We start from the raw sequence: 16,638 nt of genomic DNA, 5'->3' as shown, positions 1-16,638 counted from the left end.
TGCCATTCCATCACACCCTGTACCACCCTGGGTGCCTCTGTGGGTCTGCAGGAACTGAAGCGGGACCAGATTCGTCCCTTGGGGACCAAGGCGCTGATCCACACAGCAGCAGAAGCCTGAGGAGACCTGCATCAGCTCAGCTGAAACGCTGACAGGGCCGTGCCCTGCCTCGATGGTATCTTCTCATACATGCCCAGCGTTTCATAAAGACAACCAAATAAAAAACACTGGCTTGTCATATAAAGAACTGAACTGATCCCCTGCGTTTTACAATCACGGATAAGATTTTATCAACTGTGTTCCAGCTTTACAGATAATATTGTTTTCTCCCTCGATAAAGTCAGAATACTTTCGTATTGCTAATACTATCAATAGCATGCCATGACTCCCAGAATATTTAAGGAGCTGTGATGGAATTATAGTCCACTTTGTTTTAAGAAAAGCAGAGGAGCCCTGGCAGCATTGATTTGCATCACCGTTTCTGGAATAGCCTCTGGCTTCTCCTTAAAGATAGTATCTAAACTGTGAAATTCATTAAATAGACCCAGAAATGGATCAGGTTATTTAAAAAAACATCACTAATGGCGCAATATCTCAGCTGTCTCCACCGATAGTGAACATTGTCTTGGATAGTGTTATCAGTCCAGGACACCCGCTATGAATATTGATCCGCAGCTTGTTACAGCCATCACTTGCCGTCAGGACAGGTCAGGGTTGAAACCCACCTAGCATCAAAGCAATTTAAAGACGGCACTCAGGCTGAATGTTAATGCTGGAGCTGGGAAACGGACCAACTTAAAACAGACTGCTAAAACTAATCCATGAGCGTGTGCTTTTCCGTGTGTGCCTTCCTACATGCATGTCTGTCTGTAGGCTGGTGTGCACGCACGTGTTAAACCGGTGGTATTTGAAGATGTCTTCTAGCTCACAAATTACACTTTACCTTCTCAGCTCCTGCAGACGCGACGACTCAAACAGAAGTATTTGTAGTCTCGCATAGATCAGATTAGATTTTTTTTTCTTTCAAACATAAAAAAAATCTCTGGCACTGCCGAGGCTTGCGAGCATTCTTAAAATAGTCAACCATGCACTTATTTACCATATGACAACACCTCTGATTTCTCCATGCATTTTGAAACTAATGTTGTGCCACAAAAAGGATCTCCCTTGAAAAAACATCAATAGGATATTCACTAAGACTTCACATCCATTTCCTTTATTCAATCTCACTTCTGAAGCATGCTGTCCAGCACCCGCAACTGCTCCTCTCCCCTTCCATCTCCTTCTTCTGCACCTCAAGGAACTTTAAATAAATAAGCAGTACTTAACTAGCACACAGCAGTGTTTTCTAGTTCATACCGCCTTCATTTTCATGCAGGGTCCATCCCCAAATCGAAGCTTTATAGGTCTGTAACTCTAGTGTGTGAACTCCTCAGGACAGAGCTCCCTTCTACACGTGTGCGATATCCCATCCCAGAGGCCGGTGCCAAACAGGCTCTGGGATGCTGCCACCACATAATTAACACTAACAATTACTTGTAATCACATCGCCCTGCACATCTTCATCTCATCTTCTTGCTTTCCCGTTATCTTAAAGCCTGTGCCTTTGCAATGGCAAAAAGAAAGCCCAATTCTGCTGAGGCTGAGACACCTCTAAAGAGGAGGAGGGCTGTGATCTGTACACCTTCCTAGGAATAAAAGCAGGTGGAGCAGCAGATTCCCACCCAGGGCTGCCTTTCCTGGCCCCCTCTGGCTGAAGGCTGCCCCTTCATTTACATCTCAGCCTGATCTGTGGTACCAACAAACACAAAACTGCAGGTGAGGGAAAAGCATCCCCCTGAACAGGTACAGATGTGCAGAAATACATTGCTACAAGATTTTAATAAGCACGGCTGGCTGGGAGTGGTCATGGTCATGGGGCTGGTGCAGGGTGGAGAGGCTTGACCTGCTGTTCCCTACCATGTCCCCGTTACAGGTATGAACAGACAACGAGGCATTTCCACTCTGGGCAAGGATGGTTTGTCAGGGGGCTGCTCAGTGGGGCAGCTACTCCCCCAGCACAGGCATGCCTCAGTTTCCCTGCCTATTAACTGGGAACACTGCGAACGCCACGGGTGGGCTGCAGGAACTAAGACCAGCCCTTGGCCCAGAGCCTGAACCAGACTGACCCTGAGCTGCCCCAAAATGAGAAGCCGCTCATTCCTCCCTGTGGACCACTGAGTGGTTTCACATCTGAAACAGCGGCCGCTGGCAGAGGGAGCGCTTCGAGCCTGGCTGGAGCCTGCTCGGCGCAGCAGAGGGATGCAGAAGCCCTCCTCTCCTCTCTGGGTCCCTCTGAGACATCAGCTCGCCCCGGTGGGCCACCACAGACGCCGGGGGGGCAGCCGGTGGCTCTGCGGACCCCGGGGGACAGCCGCTGCCACGTGCAGTCGCATCCCTGCCCTGGCGGAGGACCCGTGTCTGAGCGCCAGGGCTCCGGACTGCCCCCGGCCCACCTCGCCGCGCACCGCCCCCCCCCCCCCCCCGACCCCGCGGCGGGTAACGGGAAAACCCCGTCGCCGGGAGGTTGGGATGGAGGGATGGAAGGATGGAGGGAGCGAGCGCGGCGGGGAGGGGGCGCGGGGGCGACGTGCCAATGGCTGCGCTGCCCCCTCCTCTGCCCCCACCCCGCCGCCGGCCCCTCCGCCCTCCCCGCCCGACCCTCCTCCCCGCCGCTCACTCCGCGCCGCGCGGGCTGGGGAGGCGGCCCGGCTCCGCGCCCGGCGCAGCCCTCCGCCGGCTCCGCGCTGGGGGAGCCAGCAGGTCTCCGGGAAAGCGCGGAGGGTTGGGGGGGGAATGCCGGAATGCCCGGACCGCGGGGCCAAGGCGGCCCCCATCCATCATAAAATCTCCTTCTCCATCTTAGACATCCTGGATCCCCAGAAATTCAGCAGGAGACGCGAAGCGGCCGCGGGGAGCCGGGGCAGCGCCCCCCGCTCGGGCGAGCGGGAGAAAAGTTTGGGAAGAGTTGAAGTAGGAAAAGACGCTGCTGCTCCCGGCAGCGGGAGGAATAAACTAGAGGCACATGGTAGGAACGCGCTCGAGTTTCTCCGGCCGGTGCTGGCGGGGCGAGCAGGTGGAGGAGGCGCCGGTGGAGGGGGACCCCCGGCCCCCCGAGCCCGGCGGGGTGCGCTCCCCGTGCGGGTGTCCCGCAGGAAGATGGAACGGGCAGCGGGGGGGAAGGGGGGGGGGGGGGGGAGGGGAGGAAAAGGAGGGGGAGGCTGAACTGTCTCTTAAAATCTCGGTGATGCGAAGGGAAAAGTTATCCGTGTCCCGTCCCCCGCCCCGGCGTGCGGAGCATCCTCCGCGCCCGAGGAGGACGGGGCAGCCCCGGCCGCGCTGCCGCCCCATCCCGGATCCCGGCGGCTCCTGCCAAGGCACCCCACGGAGGATTTTTCCCCCGGGGCGGGAGGGATCGGCTGCCCCCGGCCGGCCCTGACCGGGTAATTGCTCAGCCCGTCCCCACCGGAGGATGCCTTAGCTCCCGTTGATCGATATCCTATTACCGACTCCCGCCTATCTCCTGCCCGCAGCTTGCAGGTGCCCACTTCAAACCTCCTTCCCCCGGCCTGATCCTAATATTGTTCGATTAAAACTTACCTTTAATAGATGACATCTATCGATCTGGCCCTCGCAAATCTGAAACTCCATTAGCGCGGGGATGGGGGGGTGAGGGGGGAGGGGATTTATTTCGCTTCAGAAGGGGACTTTAATAACTTCTTTTTTAATTGGTAAGAAATCCATATCGACGCCTCCCCCCTCCCCGCCGCGGATGCGATGGCACAGCGGGGAGCGCGGAGGGGCCCTCGCACGGCGGGTCCTTTATTTTAACGATTGCCCTTATTTTATCACGTTTGGGGAAGGGGGGGTGGGTGATGGAGAAGAAGAACCGGGTTTCGAGGGTTGGCGGGCGGTGACGGAGAAGATGAGCCGGGTTTCGAAGGGTGATGGAGAAGAAGAGCCGGGTTTCGAGGGGCGGCGAGCGGTGATGGAGAAGAAAAGCCGGGTTTCGAGGGGTGGCGGGCGGCCGGGCGAGGGGCGGGAGGAGGATACGCGGCCGCCCCCCGCCGCGTCCCCCCTGACGAGCCCCGCCATCTCCCCTCAGATGCGCACTCCCCGGCGGAGAGCGGCACCGAGGCAGCGGGGCAGGAACGCGACGAGGCGGGTCCGGCCGGGGACGGCACCGGGAGCGGGTCCGGGACCCAGCCCGCCGCCCGCCCGCCCGGTCCGGAGGAGCCGGGCTCGCCGCGGGGCGCCCGGCGGCGGCGGGCGGAGGCGGGGTGCAGCAAACCGCGGCGGGCGCGGACGGCATTCACCTACGAGCAGCTGGTGGCCCTGGAGAACAAGTTCCGAGCCACCCGGTACCTGTCGGTCTGCGAGCGCCTCAGCCTGGCGCTCTCCCTCAGTCTCACCGAGACACAGGTGAAGATTTGGTTCCAGAATCGACGCACCAAGTGGAAGAAGCAGCACCCGGGCACGGACGGGGCGGCCCCCGCCGCTTCCCCTGCGGCGGCGGCGGCGGGGGGTGGCGGCAGCCCCAGCCCGCCGGGTCCCGGCGCTCTCCCCTTCCAGACTTTCCCATCCTACACCGCCGCTAACCTCCTGGTCCCGCCGGCCGCCCCCTTCCCGCTGGGCGGCGGCGCCTTCGCTCCCTTCCTCGGCCCCGCGTACCTCGGCCCCTTCTACGCCCCGCACCTCTGAGCCGGGCCGGGGCGGGCCGGCAGGCGGGGGGGCGGCGGGACCGAGATCCCCCGCCCGCCCGGCCCCCGGGCACGGCCCTCGGCCCTGCCCAACGGCTTCACTTCTGGTGGTTGCATGGCGATTTGAAGTGTAAGTTGGTTTTTTTCTAGTCGTCACAGCAGCATGTTTAAGGTACGCACTTGGACAAAGAGAAAAAAAAAACCACTGGATTTTATTAGCACGTTTGAGATGTAATTACGGGCGCTGGAGATGGGAAAAGTAACCCTCTTTACACATGCTTGACACTAATTCCCTCCAGATTCTTCTCTGAGTTGCTTTTTAAAACACATGCCAGCACATGTCTCAATCCTTGAGCGCTTGGGAGCCCTGGCACTCGTTACTACTGCAGTTATCCGGATGCTGGTGCACGCGGCCCTTTCACATCCATCCCAGGGGTGCTCGTTGGTGAAGATGTCCCCAGGCTCTGCTCTTGCTTGTGGGACTCGGTTGTGCCCTGTTTGACCCACGTTTTATTATCATTTCTGACTTCTGACCTGAAAACTGCCAGGTACCCTACTTGGAAGGGAGTTTTTGCCTGAGAAGGTGTAGGGAACCGCAGTTCCGTTCATCAGGTGACGAGTAGAAAATCTGCCTGGTCAGTGGGAAAGTACTCAGTTGCTGCTAATATCCACGGCCTCTCTGCGTTTCTTTTCAGTTCGTTCCCAGTGACTTCAAAGGCTTTGGATGAGACGTCTAAAGATCATTCTTTTTGCAGAGAACAGTTGTTCTTGTAATAACACGGTGTTAGTGCCAAATGAGGCAGAAAAGAAAACATAAATCAGAGAAGATGATTACATTATTCATTTCTTAAAAATGGGGCATTTGTGGTAGAAAATGAGTAAAACGCCGAACTTCCAGCATGCCGAGACCTATTTTCCATAAGAGAAAAACACATGCTTTTCTTTTTTGCTTTTTGGAGCATTTGTTAGAAAGGAAAATCACATTTCATCTTCATCGTTACAAGCACCGGAATGAAAAGGAGTTTTAGCTGGGGGCTTATCTGCCCCTGAACGGACAGGAAGTAATTGGTTTTAAAAAAAAAAATCTGTCTCGTGCAGTTTCACAAATTATTACAACACACTGTTCAAGACTGTATCTCCTCGGTCTCTTACGATGCTTTAAAGTACACATTGGCTCTCTAACCAAAAAACTTAGCTCATAAATCCTATCTAGATCTTCTTGTGTTTGTCTAAATAAAAAGGTTTTTTAAATTATTCCGTGTTGAATTGTTTTTAATTGTATTTGGATGAAGCAGTGTTTGTTTCCTAGGCTGCTTCCCCACTGGGTGCGGATCTCAGCGGTGCCCCACGTTGTGTGTCGGCGGCTGCGATGGTATCCCACCTCCTGTGGGCCAGCTGCGAGGAGGGGCTTCACGGGACACCCCCCTGGCAGAAATCACCTTCCTGACTTCCAGCTTTGCAGGGAGTGAAGGTGCAAAACCTACAAGGTCTGGCCTGGGGAACGGTGGCTGGCCGGAGGGCAGGCTAACTGAAATTGTCTGCAGCATCTTTCAATACCGACAAGGAGGTCTTCTGTGTCTTCTCAATTATTTGTATAGCTATTAATAAAACAGGCAGTTCTCCTCAGGTCGTGATTTTGGAAATTGTAACTGTATCACATGCATGTATTTACTTGCAGGTTAATTAAAGTAACTTAACTCTAATTTGACTTAAATTAGGGTTACAAAGATGGGGGTCATTACACGCTCAGCATACATCCAGAGCTGCCTTGTTTCTTGGCCACTGAACCAGCAGTCTCAGGTGTCTGGGCCATCAGGATGCAGCACTGCTCACAAACCGGCTCTCCATTTCTACCTGCCTGAAGTCAATTAAGGGCTCAAGCCCCACGGGAAGAGAAAGGCCTTCTAAGCAAACTCATCTAGTCCATTTTCCCTGCCTCAAGTTAGGACTAACCAGACCTAAGTCCTCTTGACCTACTTGTAGCCTTCTACTTGTGAATGTCATCACTATGCATGCAAAAACCAGTTCTTGACTTCATTTGGCTGCCATTCTAAGATGTTCTCAGAGCATGAATGATTGGTCACCTGCAGAGTACTGAAATCTCTGACAAAAAAAGCCTGTCATTTGTCACATGATTGGTCTTCTTCCTTAAGAAGTGTAAATCGTAGGAAAAAACAGGGAACATTACCAATCAAAATAACTCAAATAGTGTAAATTGTCTCCTCCTTTGAGATGTAGTTTTGCTGTTCATAAACCTTTTCAAGGCTCTGTGGTTTACTAGCAATTTTGCCTTTGGCAAAACTACGTGAGTTTTATAGGAAATCCGAATACTTGATTCTTATGCAAGAAACGCCAGCCCCCTTTCTACCACTCTGTTTGGTCACTTCTATAGTCCTGGATTCACGAAAAAGATTGCCAATTAATTCCAGAGAACATAAAAAGCACAGTTACCACTTTGCACGACTCGCATCTTGTGCAGCACTGGAAGGGTGGTGCATAGCAATGGGACTGCAGATTTTGCGGCACTGATCCCACACCACCAAAGCTTTTCTGGCTAAACCCTTCCAATGCCCATTGGACAGACCCTTCCCCTCCTGCTTTCTTGCAGGAGTGGCTGCTTGGGCGGGTGATCTCTTTGGCTTCTAGTTTGGGATATGGCAACTGGCCTCTTATTAGAGCTGTAATTCAAAACAGCCTTGGAAATAGCAATTGCTGTCAAACACCGCATTGTCCAGATTATGCTATTCGCACTGGTAACACTTTTGGAAATGCCCCACTGTGTATCCATTATCTCTAACAATTCTGAATAGAGATTTGTGCAGTATTTTCAAGCGTAAACAAAAATTGACTTTACTCACAGCTGAATATAGATGTTAAAGGGAATCACAAGTAAGTCCCATGTTTAAAAAGCAAAAAATGCGTCTATATTAAATTAAAAGAGTTTTGAATTCAAATGCTCTAGAGGGAAGAGGAAAGCTAGTAGCCTCTCTCATTCCCACTGTATCATCCATAATAACAGTGTCTGCAGTGAGCGGCATCAATGGCTGGGTTTCAGCCTGCCCAAACTCCTGGTGACTGCTGGGTCATGCAAGCCTAGGTAAAGCTTTGCTTACACTCTCTGTGTTTCTATTCCAGAACATAACATGAGCCTGAAATCTCACCCTCAGCAATAGCAAGTACTTGGAACTTCACAGGATGGCAAAAAAAAGCATTTGCTATGCTTAAGTTGTAGAAAGGGAAAGCTCTTGACTCATACAGTGTTCATCTCTGGGCAAAAAGCTCAATTCTTGTTTTGTACCTTCTCTCTGCACAGGCAATATTAACGGTCCAAGAACCACAACAGCACTTTGGAAAAAAACTTCATTTAACCTGATAATGAAAGAAGTACATGGGGGAGCACCATGACATTGCAGTTAGGGCAATGTTAGAAATGTCAGTTTAACTAGACTTTCAGATCTGTATTTAAAAACACCCATCAACCTCATACAGTTGACTTTGCAAAGTCTGAAGAATACACTGAACAATTAAATACATTGAGGAACAAAAGATAAAATATATTTATTGAAATGTCAGTGACCAAGCATTTTTCATGAAGAAAACCAATATGACTTGTGTAATACATGACTAGAAAACTAAACTGAAGTCTGCTTCCTCCTTCCCTCCATCCCTCTTCTCTCCCCCCTTATTATTTGCTAGGACATCTGTAACAAGCTATGTGCTATCTACACACAGGCTCCTGAGATGAGGATAGAACCTCCTGGTTTCCACCTGTGGACTTTTTCCATACTGAGATCAAGCAGAACCATTTAGAGAGAGGCAGGGATGGCCCAAGACATGGAGCAGGCAGATAGAGAGCTCAGAGGCTCTCTACTGCTCTAACGCTCCCTGCTTCTGTCAGAACAGTTCTTTCAGAAGAAACACTACCACTGAGTTTTGTTGTCACTGTGGAACATGTAAGTCCCACCTCCTGATGGCAGCCCAGGTTCAATGTCTTTTGGCAGATATTCTCTTGGCCATCTGCACACACAAATACACACCTGTGTTGTGTGGGATGGCTGATGCAAACATGAAGATTTGCTGTGGCTATTTGCTTTACGTACTACCTAGCAGGCTCCAGATAGCTATCACTGGACTAAACTAACTCCTTGCTCTTACTACTGGGAAGATCTGACATCTCAAAATTAGTTACTGCAGGATGGATTCCAGACGGCTTTTTTTCTGTAGGTTATGCACAAAGCAGGTTGTGTCTCTTTTAAAGATGTGGATATCTAATCCTACGTCATATTACAACAACAGGTATGCGCAAACCCAGTCTTGGGATACTCAGTCGAACAGCCAGACCCTTTTTATTGTTTACCTCATTTCATAAAACACCCCAGATACTATCTTTGGTAATCTGCCAGTTCTATACCACGTTCAGAAAAGCAATGAAAGTCAAGGCACCCATTTGTTTATCAAAGGCCTCACAAAATATAACAGCTGATCTATTAAATGCCTCATCAGCCCACTAAGTGGTCAGGTGACTCAGGAATGATTGAGACGCGTTGCTTTGGTCCATATACTGGTCACAAATGAGATCAAAGTCTGATTTTCAGCAGCTTTACAACTCACAGGCAGACTAGACGTCTAGTAAAATATTTAGTGGGTGAGATCCTCCTGAAGAAAAATTGATAATAGGGGTCTTGCATCACTAGACCTGAACACATTTTTTGTTTTCCAGTATGACCCCCATATCAGCTGAAGTCACCTTGAACAACTCCTTACAGAACTTTCTTGACGTGGAAAACTCATGTTCTGGGCTCTATTTCTGCTATTTCAGTAAAAGTTTCTGGGAAGATGATGATGTGTGCAACTAATTTGCAAGCTGCTTGTTACAGGTTTGCTTTAGTCTCTTAGTGGCATCTTTGCCATTTTATTTACGGGAGCTGTTTTGTGGTTACTGTGATTCATGAAGCCTGTAGCAACACTACCTTTACTTACTACTGTACACAAATATTAAACTCAATTTTTCTTAGATTTTCCCGTTCAAACACTGAAGAGTTCCCAAGCTAGCTTCTTTCTCAAATTGATCATGTCATTTTCTAGGGTCTGTGTAATGCCACATGAAGAATGTAATTAAAAATGTGGCATTTCATGGGTCTTAGGCACATCTAACCCTGCAGACGATTTCAGTAGTAATCAAGATTCAGGCTTTTCCACCGAGCAGCCTCTGACGTACTGAAATACTTTCAGAGATACCAGATCTACGTACAAGATCAATACAAATAAAAGACTTTACTCCTTTCTACACATGCTGATTTGTTATGGTAGCTTTGATCATGGGAGTTATTTCACTGCTATTGTTTAAAGAAAGAAGCCTTAAACATTAATTTTTTTAAAAAGGGAGAGATTATACAGAGATACATAAAGTTTGCAAAATGGGAAGCTTAAAAGATGTCAGGTTTTGTATCTGTGGATCTTTAAGCACCTGACATAACAAATGGAGTGTCAGCTGAGTTGAAACCTTGTCCTCTCAGGTTAGGTCAGTTCTATGATGATGTCCCAACATCCAATACCTGTGCTGACACCTCTTGTTTAGTGTTTGTGTTGTAGCCATTAGACTGACAGCTTTTCTTACCATTCAGTCCCTTCCATTGAATTACACTCAAAGCCAGAGGTATCGGTGAATTTAAGAAATGCTGCATTTCACTGAAATTGCTACAGAAAAGCATTAGTTTGAAGAAATGATAAATGAGCGGCAGAGAGCAAAGAATGGATTAAATGCTTTACTAGTTTATTTGTCCCTTCTAAGGGCCAGCCATACGATAGTTTAAGAGTAGGTAATTTCTGCCAAGATCTTTCTGCTTTCTGAAGATCTTACTTCCTTTTGGCAATATGCTCTCCATATTTCTGGCATCTCAAGTTGTGTGATTTTTGAAAACAATTATTATGAAAGAAATTGTTTTAAAACAATGGACTTTAAAGCAAAGTCTTTTGTCCTAACATGTATGAAGAAAACCTGTAATTTTTTTAATTATCTGGTATACTAGAAAATCTAAGGCTAGTTTAAAGCCCTGAACAGGGACATTCAGGAGCTGACAACATGTCATCCCGAGGAAATGACAAGTGGCAGATGATGCAATAGTTACCTCTCTAATCTTTCACTGCAATGATGCCAAGTTAAAGTCTGACTTGGGCCAGGCATTATGTAAATTCTTCAGTTTTAGACTACAGTAACCCTGTGCAGATATGTGTTCACCATTTAGCAAGATTAGCAAGCTTTATTGCAGCAATGTCAAACACTTGAACAGCAGGGCCACTGGGGATGTGCCGTGGTAGAATTTTGAGAAGAGTTTTCCAGCTCCTGAGATAAAGTGTATCCAGATGTTCGGTGCTCAGTCCTGAGATTAACCAAATTGACAAGATATTTATTCTTATTACACAGTTAGATGTATTTATGTTCATTGCCTGTGTGCTCTCATGACAGTTATAGCTGCCATCTGGGTCAGATTTTGAAAGTCTGGAGAGCAGGTAAAGTAGTTGTCTTTTCCAGAAATCGCTGTCCAAATAAAATCCAAGAATGAAGAATGGAAGTTAGGAAGCAGAAGGTCTGCAGAATCCAAATCAAAATACATTTGTACAAGGAAGAAGCAAGCTGACATATGAAGCACTTAAAAGCCTGAAATTCAAACTGTCTTAGTATCACTCTTGGGTTTTATTTTACCATTTCTGATTTTTACGCTAGAAAATGCCATTTATCGGGGTCCTGTGGATTCTCATTCTCCTGCCCACTTTCTGCTCCCATGGATCTCACACTTGGATCACGTTGCTGCTAGAATTGCATGTCAGAACTAGAGAAAAATCTAAAACTAGTCACTAGTGAGCTGAAGATATATAGCTTCTTTAATCTCTCTTGGTAAATATGAAAGTTGTTTGTCACATACTCTTTCCAGTTTGTGTCTTCTTGGTAGTGTGATACCCAAGGAATGTGATGCTTACCAGAAATGTATATAGAAAGGCTCTTTCATTTAATTAACTACAAGTTCAAGAAATAGAAGAGCTTATCATTTACCTTTATCTAGGTTTCACATACAAGTAAAATGTCTCATCTCATTTGGGGAAGGCTCTGGATGCAGGCATCAAAAAACTGCAAAGGAAAATAACCGAAGATAAGTTCCAACATTGGCAGCAATGTTTAACAGAAGACAGTAACTTAAACTGTTTTGATTCTATAATTCAGTTATCCACACTGTCATCTAACAAACAGAATATCATTGAAATCTTTGTAAAATAAGCCCACATAGAAATCAGGGAGGATGAGTATTAACTATAGCTCAAGGTTTATCTTGCAATAGGAATATCAGCTCTAAGGGTTGTTTGTGGGGCTTTAAACTAGGTTAACTAACATCCATCCAATAAAACAGCACTATTTTGAGGGGGGTTGTGCTATGCTTTGCCAAACTATCTGCAAAGATATGAACTAAAAAAGAAAACTCTAACTGAACTTGAGAGGCAGATGTGCCTTGCATACATTACAATTGGTTGCTCCTATGTTCTGACAAACAGCATCGTAAAATATTCTAGCTGTGCTGCAGGAAAGACTAAAGTCTCTTGTCCTTCAAGAAATGTCTTAATGTTGAATTCTGCTGTCAGTAAATAACCAGAATAACACAAACATGGGCCACGGAAAGCCGTATTTCTATATAAGGCGCTGTCAAGAATCAGCATGAACCTCAACTCTCATTGATGAAAATGAAAGATTGAAGTGTACAAGTAGAAAATTCCTGAAATCCCCCATCTGTCTATCTTATCACCATAGCAATAAAGCACCTTCATCATCTTCTTGGGTCTTCCAGACATGTTTTCAAATAGGAGACATCTGCCACAGAAAAGTCTTACCCCTGCGTGGGTTTGGTATTATACCAGATGCTTTCTAACAGCAAGCAAACCAAGAAATGTTACATGGCCCGTGTCCCCACGTTCACAAGTACACGTGGTGACAAGAGTCCCATCACTATGTACTGTTATCTTGTCAATCCTTGTTCAGAGATGACACAAATGTCTGCGAGGTTGGCCTGTAGAGTACAGAACACCATCACGCTCTTCTCAGAAAGCTGTGTGGTATGAAGTACCTGGCTGGTAGTCAGACCGGGTATAGGTTGAGTTCTCCAGGGCAATATGCTAACCGCTAAGTTTTCCTTAAAATCTGCCTTTGGCACAGAGAAGCGTACTTTTTTTGCTGAGTGGCAGCACAGTTTCAACAAGAGGAGAAAGGGTGAAGACTACCCTTGTGGCTTTCCTAGAGATTGGAAGCGAGGGTGGGACTGCCTTTCTGCCAGCACTGTAGACTTGTATTAGCTTTAGCTAATTATGAACTTTCACCTTGAGCCTCATGACTTGGATGAACTCCATACCCAACCTGCTGACTGCTCTGGCTCTCGCTCTGAGGTGAGGAACTCTTCCTCTGAGCTGAGTAAGAAATTACTGTGCCATTGAAGAACTGAACACTGGTGCTGCATGCCTAAATATTGGCTACCGAGGCACTTTGGACACTTACTGCAACAGACCTAACATGGTGTTAAACTCCAGAAAGGGTACTGCAACCCTGCACTAGTGCTGTCAGCAGCTCCCACATGCAGCACATTAATCCCTGGAGCACACTGAGCTTGTGCAGCTGTACCGACTTAGGAAGCCAAGACTGTAATTTTCTTGTATTGGCCCTACCTCTAAATAGCCACAATAACTGGGATGCAATTCCTCAGTCTCTTCACATGCTTAATTCCTGACGACTTCAATGAGCATTTCTGCCAGAGACAGAGCTGCAGAATTACTCCTAACAACTGGCATGACTTAACTTGTTCCTTCTTATAACTTTATGGTTTACTTACATGTCACACTGTATTTTCTGGATAAGCAGAATGAATATAATAGCCCTCTTTCCTCAAGTAGGTCAAGATTTTCTTCTTTTCTGCGGGGCAAATTACTGTAAAATGTGAAAATTTCATGTCTTCTTTTTTTTTTTATGTTTTGGTTACTGTCATGTGGAGTCTTTTAGGTAGCTACAGGTAACTAAATAGTACATGTTAAGCTACTGCTTTCCTTTTTTAAATCACAGGGAATAACACATCTAGCTGAAAGCAACTGCTTCAAGATCTATGGTAATAGCTGCCACTGTGTGCAATGTGAACAATTTAAAATTCCAACTTGATAACATTTGTAGAAGAAAAGTGGGTATTTTCCGTGCTTTGATTGTAAGTGCCTAAAACAAAGGAGGAAAGAGCGTGAGTCACAACAGGACTACACCGATCCTATATAAAACTCTGTTCAAGCTTATACTAAGAAGGGGTTTGAAGTCACTCTCTCTCGTGTTGAATACCTACACTCCAGTTGACAGTTATTTCCTACTCATAATTTTTTTAATCACAAAAACAGTCCACACCAGCTTTAAGAAACACATTTAAATGTATTATCAATACGTTTCATATTAGGTATGTATTTGAGCACATAAACCTTTTTTCTTCTTCTTTCAGGCCTTGCAGAATCCAAAAGAAAACAAGCCCGTTCTTGCTTATTTGTTTGGTTTTGAAACTCTGCATTTCAGACATGAATCTACAGGGTTTACATGGGTACATGATGGCTGTTTCCCTGGGAGTGAGGCTGGATGCCTGGCTTCTGAAATCACCTCTTGGGGCAGTACGACTCCAGCTCCATGTGGCAAAGCCTGAACCCAAGATTCAGCACTTCAGCAATTGATCTTGATTGCCTTTAGTTTGCATGCTTTAATGTTTCAGGTATGTATTTTCCTCATATGATATGTGCTACTTAATCTTCTGGACAAATTCTGTCCTATTTACATTTTTCTGCTTCCTCTGAAAAATGCATGGCTGGATGAATTTAAAACAATTGGAAGTGTCCTGGAGAAAAACAGCATTTAAAGGCAGGTAAAAGGCTGCTCTTGAGTTGAGTGAGAATTCAGTCTATGAAAGATGAAAAAAATGTAGCTCCCAGTATCTTATTTTTGTGGCTAAATAGGTAGAAGACATCACTAGCATTACTTCAGCAAACTGATAAACTACCATGCTACTGAAATACCAAAGTTTCAGAAAACCAGGAGGCCTAAACCTGCATTTCTTACTCAGGAAAATGCCATTGATCTCATGGATAGTCTAACTAGGCTATTAATGTATGATAAAAAAAATCATATGTTTTTTCCTGACCAAGAAGAACTGGGACGAAGTACAATACTTAAAACAGACGGGTCACTGCTTATTTTAAATTTTAAAATTAAAAAGTTAGGCGTTTCACAAAAAATCATACCTTTAACTAGAAATAAAGGGGTTTCAATAGCTCCTAAGTAATAACTGCTTCTGGATTTAAGAAACTTGGCACAGTATAACCATGTGTTTGTTCAACAGACACGACTGTGAAATGTGTTTGGCAATTTAGCACCTAAGGCACAACCTTTTGGTGCTTTATGCATTCAACTTTGGCAGCAGATGTAGGGCACATTTATTGGCAGAATTAGACTAGTAAGAGACATAAATATATTAGCAAATTGAGCCTAACTGTATGTGTATTTACAAAGAGCACAGTATCATCTGTTCTACTCCCAACCCTTGCTGCATCAAGCTGACTGCACACTGGGAAAATTTTCTCTGAGGGCGTTGTTCTCCAAATGCATAAGCAATGCTGCTCCCTGACATCCAAGGTTTGAGCAATTTGGTTAGTAGATATGACAAGATTCAGGAATATTTTCAAGCGTAGGGTTGCTCTAGTGGGGGAAGATACACAAACTGTCTGTACTGTCAACCTAGGCTACCATGTTTTCTTTGTGGAAAAAAATAAACTCTTTTCCAGCATTGATAAACTTGTCAGGACAATTTATCAACAAAAAGCAAGAGGCGCTCAGAAGTCTTCGCTGCTAAGACTGAGGTTTTTGGGTTTTTTTACCACCCTAGTGAGGTGGGTAAGATAAAAAGTGAAATATTCTGTGTTTTTCTTTTGGATTAAAACTAGCACGTATGTATCAAACATACCTCACAGCCCAGATTTTCTGGTTACAAAATGCTGTCCAAGCGTAATTTAGCCTGGGGAAAGGTCAGGGTTGAGCTGGCTAGTTACAGCCTGCCCCGGCTCACTTGCTAGCTCCCAGCTGAAAGCTCTGTGCGAGAGCAAGCCAGGCCCTCCTGCAGTGGACTTCACCTCCCTCCTTCCAAAGGCAGCAGGGCGTGAAGACTTGGGCTCCGTCAATGCCAGGCTACCGGCAGAGCCCATCAGCCTGTTCCTGGTGCAGCACCACACTGCAGAGGCTAGGGGGGAAGTTGGTGGATTCTACACGTAGGCAGCAAACAGTTGGCACAGCAGCTACGTAAGAAATTCATTAGCAAACTTAGTGAATCCCTATTATTTTTTGTATGCTGCAGACTATCCAATATAAAAAGGAACCAGCTCATGCACAGCTCTTGTAAAGGGAAAGAACAGCACTTGCTTCTGCTATCCTCACAGTATCACTTCTCATACAATACCAGGGGAGTCAGGGCCTTTGGACACCACTACCCGTGCAGGTGGGCCACAGGACAGCTGAGTTACCACAAGTATCTTACAAACCTTCCATTTCCACAGTTTCTTCCCGGTCCCTTCCAAAATCTGTTCCCGTGCTCGCCCTTTTCCACAGCGGCTTCCCAGACGGGAGCAAGCAGGGCCAGGGGCCGACTGCCACTACGGAGGAGCCGGCTGGGCGGTAACAGCCGGCGGGAGGGCGCTCGGCCTGGCCCACGGGCCTCGCAGGGCCGGGACCTTCAGCCCGCTGAGGGGGGGAACTTCTATGGCTGCAAAAATTGTCCCCAAGGCCCAGTTCGGTGGAGGCGCCGCAGCCTGAGGGAAGGGCTGAGGCGGCGGCCGGCGGCTCTGAGGGAACGGA

General features: G+C 47.0%; 2 protein-coding genes across 2 annotated transcripts in view; one reads left to right on the top strand and one right to left on the bottom strand.

Annotated features, from left to right (window-relative positions):
* Nucleotides 1–16,629, bottom strand: part of LHPP (phospholysine phosphohistidine inorganic pyrophosphate phosphatase) — a 115,525-nt gene extending 98,896 nt beyond the window's left edge. Inside the window, exons 1-2 of the mRNA XM_054204992.1 lie at nucleotides 16,326–16,629; nucleotides 11,791–11,865 (exon numbers count right to left, since the gene is read on the bottom strand). The gene's annotated coding sequence lies outside the window, so the exon portion shown is untranslated. The remainder of the gene's footprint in view (nucleotides 1–11,790; nucleotides 11,866–16,325) is intronic.
* NKX1-2 (NK1 homeobox 2) lies at nucleotides 2,836–4,740 on the top strand. Its single transcript, XM_054204994.1, has 2 exons — nucleotides 2,836–3,067; nucleotides 4,145–4,740. Exons 1-2 carry the CDS (start codon nucleotides 2,836–2,838, stop codon nucleotides 4,738–4,740), a joined length of 828 nt encoding a protein of 275 aa, XP_054060969.1.
* Nucleotides 16,630–16,638: the final 9 nt, after the last annotated feature.

This window comes from Rissa tridactyla, chromosome 6, assembly GCF_028500815.1.
Source record: "Rissa tridactyla isolate bRisTri1 chromosome 6, bRisTri1.patW.cur.20221130, whole genome shotgun sequence".
Lineage (NCBI taxonomy): Eukaryota > Metazoa > Chordata > Aves > Charadriiformes > Laridae > Rissa > Rissa tridactyla.
This window is presented reverse-complemented; position numbering and strand designations above follow the sequence as displayed.